This window comes from Camellia sinensis, chromosome 9, assembly GCF_055761805.1.
Source record: "Camellia sinensis isolate YWXY chromosome 9, ASM5576180v1, whole genome shotgun sequence".
NCBI classification, from domain to species: Eukaryota; Viridiplantae; Streptophyta; class Magnoliopsida; order Ericales; family Theaceae; genus Camellia; species Camellia sinensis.
The window spans coordinates 121,115,043-121,129,891 of NC_138969.1; the positions used below are offsets into that span (position 1 = coordinate 121,115,043).

General features: G+C 34.7%; 1 protein-coding gene across 1 annotated transcript; it reads right to left on the reverse strand.

Annotated features, from left to right (window-relative positions):
* Positions 1–411: 411 nt before the first annotated feature.
* Positions 412–14,462, reverse strand: LOC114297381 (protein NRT1/ PTR FAMILY 4.5). The gene is made up of 8 exons (XM_082889347.1): positions 14,395–14,462; positions 12,738–12,849; positions 12,049–12,111; positions 8,289–8,385; positions 3,246–3,463; positions 1,876–2,319; positions 1,652–1,779; positions 412–1,560 (listed from the first exon to the last, which is right to left on the reverse strand). The coding sequence occupies exons 1-8, from the start codon at positions 14,460–14,462 to the stop codon at positions 681–683; spliced, it is 2,010 nt and encodes a 669-aa protein (XP_082745473.1). The 3' UTR covers positions 412–680.
* Between the last annotated feature and the right edge of the window lie 387 nt (positions 14,463–14,849).

Consider the following 14,849-nt stretch of genomic DNA (forward strand, 5'->3'; position numbering starts at 1 on the left):
TAAACTCTCATATTAGACTTTCTGGTTACAACAGACAGTGACCTATATTAATAGGAGTCAAGATTTTCTAGTTTCTTTAAAAAGATTAGGTAGTGACTCTGGGTCTGATGATACGAACTTGGTTTGGCATTTCGATAAATTAGTGGACTTTTTTGCAAATTTTTCAGCCTTAAAGACTCTCACTCATTTCATACTGCACATATTTGTGAAAAAGACAGGAGGGCTAGTTGTTGGGCTCGCCACATTTCCAACAACCACACACTTCACTACAACTCATTTCAGTTGCTAATATTTTGCTTAGGTCAATTTTCTTTGTTTGGTGAAGAATCCTTTCAGAAATAAAAAATGATATGGCAAAGAAAAAGAAGGTTCTAAATTGCCAAAGGCTACATAAGTACTACACACCAAAAATTTCAGCAAAGATAATTCTAATTTACTCTTTTTTTCTTTTTATTTCTTGAAAACATTCAATTCAAACGATGTAACCCTTTAACGTAACAATGGAAATGATGAGATTGACACTGCTACATTTATAGAGTAATACATTTGTTGTGATCAAATCTTCCTAGTAGAAACAATGAAGTTGCCTCCATACACTCTACATCAGCACCAAACAAACACAAAACGAATAAAAAAGAAAACAAACATGAACATGTTCAATGTCATTCAGTGTGGTCTCTTTATTTTTGCTCATTGTTATTCTCACTTGAAACCTTGGTACTTAATTGCCTATAGTTGTACCTTTTAGCAATGAACAAATAGACAAAGAAATTAACCAAACTCAATATAGAAAGCAACCAGTAGAATAGATTCAAATGGTTTTTGTTAAGATTGTTTCCTGCCAACCAACCTCCACTGTTGGTTATTCGCTTTGTCGCACTGTTGACTATGTTTACGATAATGGTGCTTAGAAAATACCCAACAGCCATCGAGCTCCACAAAAAGCAAGTAGACATGGATTTTAGGCCTTTTGGTGCTTGGGAGTAGAAAAATTCAAGAAGTCCAATGTATGTAAACATGTCAGCAACACCAAATATGAAGTACTGAAATGATAGCCAGAAAACACTAATGGGCAATGGTTGGACCACTGGGAGCGCATCAAGCATATTGTGGGATTTCGCAACCTCTTTTCGTTTCACTTCCATTAGTCCAGCTATTGCCATAGACAAGGAAGAGAGCACAAGGCCAACCCCAACACGTTGTAGGTGAGTTATGCCGGTGGGGTGGCCAGTGATCCTCCGGGCAAATGGTACAACTATTTGGTCATAGACCGGGACTAGAATGATAAGGAAGACGATGGGAATGATGGGGAGGGAAGCCGGTGGGATCTTGAAAGATTTAGTGATACTTGTGTCCATGGTTCGACCTTGTTGGATAGAGAAGGTTTGCAGTTGAGCCAGGCAAAGGGTCATAAAAAATGTGGAACAGAAGATTGGAACCATGCCTAGGATGATTTTCGCATTTTCTACTTGAGTGACCCTGCAAAGTTTCCACGGACTCAAAGTTTCTGGTCTTTGATATTGTATTAGAGTTGTTTCGACTGCTGCTTTGTCTAGAAACCTAGAAACAATTTTACAAAAAAATTATTAGGTATGATTATTGGTATATTATATTTTACTCAAATTTGAGGACAAGAAGTAAGGAATACAACCTCATAGCATATGTGTGAGGTAGAAATTCTGTTTCTATTGCAGCTTCCTTATCCCTATAGATTTCATATAGCTCTTCTGAATCCTCAGGAAGACGAAACTTCCTATTGCGGAAAGCAGCAACATACACCTAAAAATATAACATTGGTACAAATAAATATCACTTTATGTATTGCAAATGATAATAGATATGCTGGTAGCCTCAAGTATATATATATAACCAGACCTGTATGATCTCAACGATGACACTACTTCCTCGAATAACATGTATCCTATAGCGCGGCAATCCAGAGACAAAGATTGTAATCCCCATCAACATGGCAATGGATGATATTCCAAATCCCCAGTCCCAACCTTTGTTATCTTGCATCCACACAACAAAGGTTAGACTAACAACACCACCAATGCACACAGCTAGTAAGAGCCAGTTGAAGAAGCTGGACATCTCATTGGCCTCTTTAGGGTCTTTTTCTTCGAACTGATCAGCACCATGTGTAGGCAATGACGCTTTTATTCCTGCGCTACCAGCAGCAACTAGGTAGATTGCTACAAAGAGGAGCACAGCATTGCCTCCACCGACTTGGGTGCATTGAGCAGTTGGATCGAAAACGTTACAAGGAGGTGGTATGAGTTTGGGGAAGTGAGCTTGCACTGCTAGTAATACAAGTCCCTATATATACAAATCAACAAGGAAGTCATCAGGTATGAATGACGAATAAGTACACAATAAGACAACAAATTTAAAAAGAAAAATGGAATACAAGTACATGATAAGTTTGCTAAAAACATTATATCTCTATAATTTTATTATTTCATAAGCTCAATTTTAGGAATTAGATATCAATTTAAGACTTGAGAAACCATTTACTATACTCTCTTCTTTAGTTTATTTTTAGAAGGTTCAAAAAATAAAAAATAAAATAAAATAAAAAAAATTCAGTATCAAGTTTAAATCGTTTATAGTGACGATGTGTTTTTCTTTTTCTTATAGTGTTATGTGAAAAATTACTATACACAATTTTACTTGCTTATTTAATTATTTTAATATGGCTTTAATATCATTACATATATATATATATATTACATTTTATAAACTATACATATATATATATATATGTTAAGGATACATCAATTCGATAAATTCTAAAATAAAAATTGTACTATTTTAAGATTACTATCTCCTCCTCTTTTGAAATGTAAGCTAAGTATTGAAAATTATTCTTTTATTTACCCTACTCATGCAATGTTATATTACAATTTTAATTTCATAATAATTCAAATACATGATCGAGATTATTTAAAAATTATATGATACTTTTGTGAAAAAAATTAAATTAAATATACATTAGAAAAATTAAAATACATGTCTAGAAGTATTGATAAAATTCATTTTTAGAATTATATATACTGCATAGGTAGCAATAAGAGTAAAAGACAATATTGCAAAATCATTGATCAACATTATTGATAAACTATAAGTAACATAGACTGCATAGGTAGCAATAAGAGTAAAAGACAACATGGCAAAAACATTGATCATCATTATTGATGAAGTATAAATAACATAGTTTACATAATGATGAAGCATATATGTACCAGAAACTCGAAGCATGCAGAGATGAGAACAGCATTGAATCTGCCGATGTAAGTATCTGCGAGGAAGGCCACAAGAATGGAGAGCACATACGCAGTACCCATGTAGTTGGTTAGCTGGTTAGCTGCTTGGGGTATGTTAAAGTGCATCACACCATTGAAGTAGGTCACTAAGTTCACTGCCATTGCAAGTGTCGCCACGTTCTCAAATCCAAAGGCAGCTGCAACACATACCAGAACAGACACACTATTGGCATATTTTAATAAGGGGAAAAGTTAGGTATCATGAAAAAAATTTCATGAAAATGATCATGAAAAATTTATGATCTTTAGATTACCTTGATTAGTGTGTGGTGCTTTATTCTAAGTGTAATTTAAAGATCACAAAACTTTCATAATTATTTTCATGAAAGGTTTTTCATGATACCTAGCATTGCTGTTTAATAAAAATATAAATGTTTTTTTCAATAATTTCATATGACATTTAAATACACATTAGTTACCAAAAATCAATTATCTGTTACAAGGGTTATATCAAAATCATTAACATATTAATTCATGGGTAATGGAGCTTTATTACTAGTTTGACACCACCATTTTCACATTGAAAGGAATCTTAATGGTCTAAGCCCTATTTATAGTTGTGGAATTGTAGTTTCATTTAGTTTGATACACACACCAAAAAAATAAAAAATAAAAAATAAAATAAAAAAATAAAAATAAAAAACTAATGGAGTAATATTTCAGATAATCACATGCTTTAAAAAGTTCTTCATATATATAAATAGGATAAATTACAACTATAGTCCCTAAAGTTTAACATTTTTTTTTCATTTCAGTTCCCAAAGTTTCGATTTTGTCAATTAAGTCCTTAAAACATTAAATTCGAATCAATTTAGTCCTGAGGACAATATAAAAATAAAATATAAACCCAAAGATTATATAAAACTATTATAAGGCCCGAATTTTAATTTATTGTTAAATTAAGTATTCTGTTGATGACTTAATTATCTTCTGTGTGCGTATAGTTTGGAATTAATTCTACTATTATTTAATTCTTCTAATACATTTTTTTTTTTTTTTTTGATCGGCAAAGAAAAATTTTATTGATGAAACAAACGAGGAACGAAAGATTACATCAATAAAAAGGAGTTTGGGGCTTAAAAGCACCCAGCTCCCAGTTGGTGAGAAACCAACAGAAAGAGGAAAAGAAAAGGCAACAACAGAAGGCAATACCCAATTCTGATCAAAACACTAAACATCATAGCCTACACTACTGATGAAGGCAAAAACAGACCAACAACCTTCCCATTCTGATGAAAGCAGACCAATCTGTTGAAACAGACCAAACGACCTTCCCATACTGATGAAAACAGATAGCCAGCCTTCCCATTTCTGAAGCATGAGACAGATGACTATCCCACAGCAACCACTAACAGAGGACTAACCCACCAACAGCAAAAACACAGCAAAAACCAGCTAGAAGATGACTAAAAAACAGCACACACCGCCAAACAACTTCACGCCTACAAACAGCCTAACAGCACACACAAACTTGCAAGCCCCGGACAACCAGAACTCCAGCAACCACTACAAACTTGCAAGCCCCGGACAACCAGAACTCCAGCATCACAGCAACCATCCTCTATTCTTTCCAGAGTACTTTCTTGAACTACCTTCTTTTCTCTGGACTGCCAATCCCTCTTATACTCCATGATTGAATCCTCATGAAAACAAATTAAACACTTTTGGACCCCTGACAGTATTAGCCTAGTTGGCATCCCCACCCCGTGTTCTAACTTTCTCCAAATCGTTGGCTTCTAGCTGCAGCAATTTGCTAATAACCTCCTCATCCTTGCCTTCAAAATCAATGCCGAGAGTTTTACCCAATTCCAAAGTTGCTTCCGCCTCAGACAGATCAACCCTCCCTCTACTGGATTTACTTGCCATGGATAGAGACATGGTAGCTGCTGCTGATCTAAAGACAGCTCCCTTACGCAGGTTCAGAGTAGATTTCCCGAATCGAGAAGATCCAATCTGTAAGCTTTTCATCTGCCGATGCTTTTTGCTAGTTGCTTTCCTCTGAAAGTTTAAAGAAGTGAAACTATTTGGGGGTGAGCTACCCCCAATTTGCTGGGGATGAAGATGACCCAAAACCCCATCACTTTGAAATATCGGAGCAGCAGGTAAGTTTGGGTTACAAATATCTATAGGAGCCAACCCAACAGTGAGAGGAGCTAGCTTACTTGGGCCGACAACCGAATGGTCCAAAACTGAGCCCACATCAGATCCATTATACTCATGGGTTGATTTCAGATCCACTACTAACTTAATCCCGCGGCCCATATTATCAGGCCCGCACAAGGTTTTGATCACTCCAGAAGTTTGAATTTCTCCTTCGAACCTCCCACCTCCATCAACGGCTCTCTTCTTGGGACTCACCAGCAGTCTTGCAGGGCTATCCTGGCCTGCGTAGCCGATATCTTCTGACAAACCTATTTGCAGATCTGATTCAGCCACCACCGAAGTGACCCTGAGCTGGTCATCCTCCACCATGACGCTGCTGCTAACATGTGCTTCCACAGCTGCTATTCGTTCCACCTCAGCTCTCGAGTCCACCTCATTGCCATCAAAGATAGCCACATGGACATCATCTTCCTCATGCTTACTCCCTCTATCTGCAATCTGATTGTCCTCTTTTACAAGAACATCATTTCGGATACCATCAAAATGTCCTTCAGATGAATTGGTGAGGCCACACATCTTCGTATCTTTGATGAAAATGATTTGCTCCTCACACACCCTAACTGGGTAGAGAGCACCCTTGCATTCTAAATTGAGGATTTGATTAATGGGTTCCATAAAGCTTGTCGCAATCTTCACTTTCCCATATTGAAAATGGTTTAAGTTCTGAGTATCCTCATCTAAAGCAGACACAACACCCCATGCCTTGCCAATGTTAATGAAAGTGTTACAATTCCAAAGATTTAGTGGAACACCATAGCAATTAAGCCAGACATGCCGTTCTTGGGCCATGGACATCCCCTGTTTCCATTCGAGGACTGAATCGCACCATTCATTGAGCCAACTCTTCATTAACATAAGTTTTTCCTTCATGGCCTCCTTTGATTGGAATGATAGTACCAGATCTCGACCACCACCGACTCTAACTTGAACTTCCCCAAGATCTCTTACTGCTATTTCTTTCTGAAAGTCTTCCACGGCGTGAATTGGTTTTAACCTGGCTATGACACTTTCATATAGCCATCCATTGCCTTCCTCATAGGCTTTGATGGTGTAGGTGGTATTGGACCCTGCTACCTTACCGCTCACCACCTCCGCAAAAGATCTCTTAGCTTGGTAGCCAACATGGGTTCTAATGGGTTTCTCTGCAAACTTTCTAGACTGCGTTGTTGATCTAGCCTTATACTTCATACCATAGTCCTTCGCAAAATCCGCCATTTTTACCTTTAATGCTTTATCATCACACCAGAGTCCATTAGCTTTTTGGACAGCCATGTCTGCTGCAACAGAGCAATTGTACCTAACAAAACCAAAACGGGACCTTGACATTTTCCTCCTCTTGTTCGGAATGAAAGTATCTACCACTACACCGTAGTTAGAGAATATTGAGTACAACCCTTTAGCTCGCATGTCTTCCGGTAGATTATCCACAAAAACAGAGTAGATAGACACATTCGACCAACTATTCCAAACTCCTCTTCTTCCGCTATGACGTCGAACCACCGGCTGCCATCCTCCATCACTTTGATTTGCCATCAGTTAAGACTCCATGTCTAGTAGTTTACTCCATAGTGGCCGATGAATTTGAAAATTTCCATCCTTTATTACAAAGTGTTTACTTAACAGTATAACCAAATTACAGAGCATATAATAAGATGAGGCTGTTCATCTCCTCCTCGGAGATGAATCCATTGCCATTGGCATCAGCGTTGCAAAGTCCACGCAAAGCTCTCCAGTCGGGAATCCAAGCTCCAAGTTCTTCAAAGGCTTTTTTTAGCTCTTTCCTCGACAGACGTCCCCTTCTAATACATGATTATACATTTTATCTAATTTTTTGGCTATTTCTAATATTATTTTATTTTGGTTTCATTATCTTTTTCTTATTTTGCCATTACTTCTTGTTCTTTTAAACTATAATTACTTAGATCTATTTTTTTATTTTTTCTGATGAGATTAATTCAAAATGTTCCTTTGGAGAATTTCCCAGGATAAGGATAATTATCTTTAGTAGTTTATTACTTATTTTCTACAATAGCTTTGCTTACCTTTATTTAATAGTAGATGTCAAATTTCGTGTATAATTTATAATTGATTTTTTTTAAAGATTTTTGTTAAATTTTTTACTAACCTGATTATAGTATTATCTTGTTCGATTACTATTTGTGGTGCAATAGTATTATTTAAATTATCCGCTTCGACTTCTTCAATATATCTAATGCTCATTTATTAATATTACTAAATTTGAGAATCTAAGCTCTGATATCAATTCTAAACTACACACACACAGAGGATAATTAACCTAGTTGGAATCAAGGAGTTTTACTATGATATTTTGTGTACACTTCCCTCTTCTTTATTGATATAATTCCATATGTACTTATGTTGATTTCATCAATAATTTTTTTTTTTACTGATAAAAAAAAGTTAATGATATAATAATTAAATTAACAATAAATTAAAATTCAGGCTATATAACAATTTTATATAACTTTTGGGATTTTATTTTATTTTTATATTGTCCTCAAGACTAATTTGATTCAAACTTAATAGTTTAGGACTTAATTGACAAAATCAAAACCTAGAAACTTAAACCAAAATATTTTAAACTTTAGGTTCTGTGCCGTTTATCCTAAAAGTAATAAAATTACCACTCCAATAATTTAAACTTTTAAATGGAATAGTAATCAACAATTCAATACTCACACTCACACTTTGGGATGACTCTCAGTGGTGTGCATTTTTTGTGTTCTATTTCAGTGATCATTTCTGCTTTATACTAACATCAGTCAGTTTTGCGATTACCTAATACAAGTGTAGCGGATAGCATTCCTCCATGTTTGTCCTTCCTAGCAGTTCTACCCTTCCAATCAGTCTTGCCCTCAATAAGCTCAGCTTTCTCCTGTAAGAGATTTTGAGAAATAAACAGTTAAACCAGAAAAATAAGGTGAACACCAAACAGGGTAATACACAAAATGAATGGTTAATCATATTTTTGGTTTTCAAAATATGATTCTTGTGTCATTTTGATTCTTAATGTTTACATTGTGTCAATCTGATCTTCCACTGCATAAAAAGTATTTTAATTTCGTCTCTCAATTTAACTCTGTTTATAGAAGCAATTGTGGACAATTGAAATATTGGGGATCAAATTGAAACATTTTTATACATTAGGAGGCCAAATTGACATAATTTAAATTAAAAATTAAAATAACACAAGACTAACATTTTTTTGGGGATCAAAATTACATAATTAACTCTAAAATAAAAAAGAAAATCAAAGTACCATAGCTACTAGGGTTTTTGAACTAGCTTCAAGAGAGTATTGGAGAGTTAAGAATGGTATTTGCTAAAGTGGGGGAGTGTATATATATAGAGGGTTTTAAAAGGGGCATTTATGATGATGACCATTTCTTTGCATGATAATATGCCTACAGCTAAAATGAATGGTGCCAACTTTGAGGAGACAGCGAAGTCTAATGACACAGTCAACATTAGTCCAATAGCTGAAATCTAAAATCGGCATCTTTTGAAGTTAGCTCCTATCTAAAATCGGCATCTTTTAAAGTTAAGTTGTACAATATTTTATAAAATATTAATTTATTCATGAAAGTTACAATAATAATTTAGTATAATTTATTCATGTACTACTTTGTTTCAAACTTTATACTTACTCATGTTGGAAATTTTATTGACCGATTGAAAACATATTTTATAACTCACCACACAATGTGTGAGAGAGAGAGAGAGAGAGGAGTGTGTGTTTTGACAAAATTCATATGAGTAATTAGTGTTTCACTTCTCATTCCTTTTGAGGCCTACGGGATGTATGTGGAATGAAGAAATTACATGTACTCAAAAATCAATAAAAGAGGGACGCAAAGGCAACACACACTATTGCCACTGAGAAGATTGTGACAGACAAGTCACACTATCACGGACTGAAAGTAGAAGCCTCAGGTCGAGCGATACACAATCAAAGACTTTCAGGATACGCTACTCTAAGCTTGAGAGAATAAGGACTAAAAGGGCTCGAAGAAGAGAAGACACTCAGGCTCGCGACCCCCGCAAAGTCTCCGTACTATAACGATTCACTACAACAAATTGGGTCTTGGATGACGAATTTTTTTCTTCTCCAAAGAGCTAATTTCGTCACTATATATATTTGTGAGGAAATATTTTCGTCACCGTGTTCGTCATTGAATGTTTGTCACTAAAAAGTATCGTGACGAAAAATAATTTCGTCACCAATGAAATTACTTCAGTGACAAAACTTTTTGTCACCAATAAAACAATATTTTGTCACCAATAATCCTCATTTTCGTCACCAAATAGGTATTCAGTACCACGTCTATAACTTTAGTTGACGAATAAATTTGTCACACATGTTGATCATTGATGAGGAAATAATTTCGTCACAGTAAAATATAAAAATGATGACATTTTTCGTCTCCAAAAGTCATATTTGGATGACGAAATATATTTCGTGACAAAAATATATATACGTGACAAAATTTTTAGTCACCAAACAACAAAATCAACCAAATCTTTCATATATAAGCTACAATAAATTTTGTCACAAAAAATATTTATTAACGACAAATAATCACTTTGTCATAATAATAAGTACAAATGACGAAAAAAATTCGTCACTGAACTTGTTTCATATTTTATATTTCAATTTAAATTATTATTTCACAAATATCCCTACTCATATCTAAATAGCCTTTTAAATGTACTAAGAAATCCACTAGTTGTTATATACCACTCCACAAAAAAATTCACTAAATAATTTATATTATAAATGAAAATATATCCATCAAGAAAATTTAATAATAATCCATTAAGTATAATAAAAAAAATCATCATATCATATTCCAAAATGAACTAACGTTGAGTCCAAAGAAAAAAAAAACATTCAATCTTGATTTGCAACTAGAACTAAGTTCAACAGTTGATCTTCAATTGCAAGTATGCTTCCAAACGTCATCAGAAACCAATCTGCAAAGAAAATAAACAAGGAAAACATTACCATATTATCAATTGCATCTAAACTCATATATAAATAATTTTATAAACCAATTTAGTAGAAATGCATATAACAATCCAAAACTTCAAAGAATAGAGGTGATCCTTGATGATAAGCAACACAGATAACAGAAGATGCCAAAAGATCGCAAAAATACCATGTATCACTAGCACTAATGCCAACAAGAACCAAGGAGATTATGTGTATACTTTTAAACCTGATAGGGGTATAGTGTTTTTGGACAAAACTACAAGGGGATAAATTGTAATTAACCCAAACAATTTATATGCTCATTGCTCACCCTACCTACTTAATGCACTGTAACCCAGTTATATCAAACACCAAAGGCAAATAATAGCTCTATGAACCACCTACATGTGTTGCTTATATATATATATATATATATAATAGAGTCCCATCCAACACTCTATTGTTGGCCTTGAACTATGTTTTCTAAAGAATTCAAGGAAAATCAAGTTGGGTTTTCTTCAATCAGAGTCTGCAAGCCAACAATTAACATTCAACATATGTTGTGATCTAATGTTCTCCGTGACAACAAAACAACGTGCAATAAGTATATGCATTCAATAATCCAATGAGGGTTGGTCAGTTGAGTCATTAACACATGAAATTTTGTTTAAAAAAAATAAATAAAATAAAATCAGAGAAGGGAGGGGGGGAGGGGAAATGCTACCAATTGAAAGGTGCAAGCAATGATCAATGCCTATATTTTTATGATGCCTCTTAGTATACCCTACCCAATGATTGTTCGGGTTTTTAGGTTGATTGTTGTGGACTACAACAACTCTCCTTATTTATATTAGATGCACAATTTTCAGCTGAAATAAACAGATTTCTTTGACGTGCGAAGTGCCAGGCTGATTCAGACAACATAGAAGACAGTATACGCTCAGTAAGACAAGCTGCAGTGTCGACAAGCATGATTTGAGGCAAATATGGACGATCAAAAAATGAATAAATAGAGTAAACACCAATATAAAAGTTTTGACAGCTTTAATTGGAAGAAAAGAAAAAAGAAAAAAAAAAGCATAATGCATTCATTTCTCAATCAATCATTTCTGGTGCTGCCACACATTCATCTCAGGTCCTCAAATCAACCACACTTGTTTACAGAAATAGCAAGTTATTTTGTGTTTTTGGCTGGTCTATATAGCCTTCTGTTAGTGCAGCCATCTTTTAAATTTTCTTGCATTTGCAAGGTATTTGATGATCTATAAGCACTTATTTTTTTACCTATCTTGTTTTCATTCTATGCATAACATCCTCTTCCTCTTTCGCTACTTGTTGGGAATCATTTAAAGATAATGAAAACTATCAGTTTCAACTTACGATTGCTCGGCAGGAAATTAAAGAATTTATTTAATCTTTGGCATTAAATGAACGATCCATTTTTTCCCTCTCCAGTTGAAAGAATCACTCACTCAGCCTTTAGCCCTTCAACCCAGTAAAAAGCACTTAGGCTCAACAAGGCTATTTATAAGGTTTCAAGGATATCAGAGAAGCATAAAAATTTACCTTGCATTCTGGCTTGTTGAGCTTGTAAGTTCCACCATAGGCGGCACTCAAACGAGCAAATGCCTATCCATAATGTTAGAAAAAGTTGAGAATAAATTATATAGCCCCTAAAAGGTTCTTGCAATTCCAATGACAACACACCTGAGGTAGTTTTCCAAGTCCATGCAGTGGATAAGTATAAGGAGACCCTCCACGGAAGTGAGCTAAAGATTTTACATATAGCTTTTCAAAAACAAAGCTGAAGTAAATTAGCTAGTCATTACACTGACTGCTGTAAACAGAATATGCAAAAAGGAAAACCTCACTCACTATTCACATCAATTTGAAGGAGGGAAAACGCGAAGAGAGGAGCTGCTCCCAACTTGTATTACCTCGTCAAATTAAATTAACTAGGATTGAGATTGTAAAGAAAGACCTGTTATCTTGTGCTTTAACTAAGATTATGGCCATTGATAGAATGGAATGTAACATAGGACCCATGTTTCTTTGAACTTCCATGTGAAATGACAGTTGTCTGTAGTTAAGACATCATTTACTACCATATGAAATGAAAAACAGAAAACAGTAGAGCATTGAACGGATCAAACACAACATTGGTGTATAAAGGGTAGAAATCATTCCAAGATCTTCAAAGTGGAGACAATGGGAAAAATAAAACAAATAACTTAAGCAGGAACCAAATGTTTTACCTTAACTCTCTTCACAAATTCCATGGCAGGCTGGTCCAAGTAACTATCATCTATATGGAGTGCCAATGCATGGCCAATAAAGTCAATTGTATTGTCATCTAGCCCGTACTTCCTATACCAGGGAAAAAAAAAAAGAATAAGTCAAACTATATTACCTCTCATCACCAAAAAAAAAAAGAAAAAGAAAGCATAACAGTAATAATAACAGTAATACTAGACAACTATAGTTATCATCATAACTAGTCTGTGGATTGGATCCATTTGAGCAAAAAGAGTGACTTATGGTCAAAGCTGGCTTGAGGGCATGTCCTCTTCAAATTAAAGTGGAAAGAATTATAACAATTTTCACACTGACTTTTCTACGTAAAAGGAAGGAAGAAGGAAGAAAACTGAGATCTAAAATAAAACCACTTGCTCTTAGAGTTATTGTAGTAAGATTCCAAACTCTAAATTTATGATTCGTTATCTTCTGTAAAACAGAATGGAGCACCACTTTACTTAAGTTGAATGTTGAGTTTAATTCATATCATAACTAATAAGTTTAAGACTAATTTGCAAGTGTCCGTGTGCATGTGATTGCCCCATTGGCACTCCACTTTAGCATCTTGTGATCCATTTTTCATGTGCTTTTTGGCTTCTCTGGAACTCAAATATGTGGAGTACAAGAAGCTAAGATAAATGCCAATAGCATGTCCTAAATATGATGTTTGTGCGTGTGTGTGTGTTTGTGTTTACCCAGAGTCACATATCTTACTTTAATTTCTGATAAAGTAGATTTCTTTCCGTAACTTCCTATTTAAGAGAGTTTGTAACACTTATTAAGCTTTCCAGCTATCAATCAATCTTAGCTTACAATAGCTTATAAAATATGTGAGAACATTTAGCTAGCTCCTATTCTAATTCTCAATGGAGCTAGAATGAATGTGAAACAAGGAATTGCAACCTTGCTGGTTTTTGGTCAACTTGTTTAGAAAATTTGTTCATTTTGTCTTTTTGAAGAACTTAAATTGAATAAAGGATCTTAAGTAAAACTTATCTCGATTTAGTTTTTCTTTCAGGTTTGTTGCACAACTCCTGGCCTTTGACAACTTGGTTAACAGTCATCAACAGGGGGAGCCACGTGAGGACCAGGGGGCACGTGCACCCCCCCTTTCAATGTTCAATACACCACTATTTTTTTGGCCAAAAGTCACAGCATTAAGTTGTCATCTAAAGGCACTATCCCAATACCTTAGCTCAACTAATCAAGTTTCTAAGTTGAGGTGTTTCAATATATACCTTTACATGTTTAAGTACATATATAAATATGTATAAACTCAACAAATGAGAAGGGACATGGTAGAGCATCGATTTTCTTATTATTCTTCTTGATTGTCTTATATCTTTCCGTTTCGTACTATGTAATAATCTCTTCCTCATCATAAAAACAGTGGGGGGCCAGTACCCAAAAACCATCAATGTACAGGGAACTTGCCACCAATGTCGGTAACGAGTGTAGATATCATGTGTTTCAATTCATGAATTAACTTCAAAGTTAATAAAAACAAAATTTAAAACAATGTTCAACAGTTTCCACCACTAATTCACATCAATAGAATGCAGATGGTCTATCATAACATATGAGCTCATGATATTACATAGAACAAAGCAAAGTAACCTCAATCCAAAGAAAAGAAACTCAGAAATATCAGTTTCAGAACAAAGAAAGGGAAAAAAGTTTCCCATTTAAGACAAGTACATAAACATCCAATTTGTGCACAAGCTATAGCCATAAATTCATATTCTAAGTTACTGAAGTGGGTAGAGAAACAAATTTAACATAAGGTAGAAAGAAACCTTGACATCACAAGCAAACATACACAAATTTTATGACACGCTTACCAAGCTTGGGCAGCATTGCACCAACGGTCTCAGGATTAACAAGTATAGGTGACTCGTAGATGTGTTGACTTAGGAAGAAATGAAACATGGGAGAAGGAGTTGATCTTTTTGGATCCAACAAAGATATACATATAGATAAAGAGTGGACAAGACCCGATTTTGAATTTGGTCTTCCAGTGCATGATCAAATATCCTAGCAACAAAAATGCAGAAGAATAAAAATATCAAGGC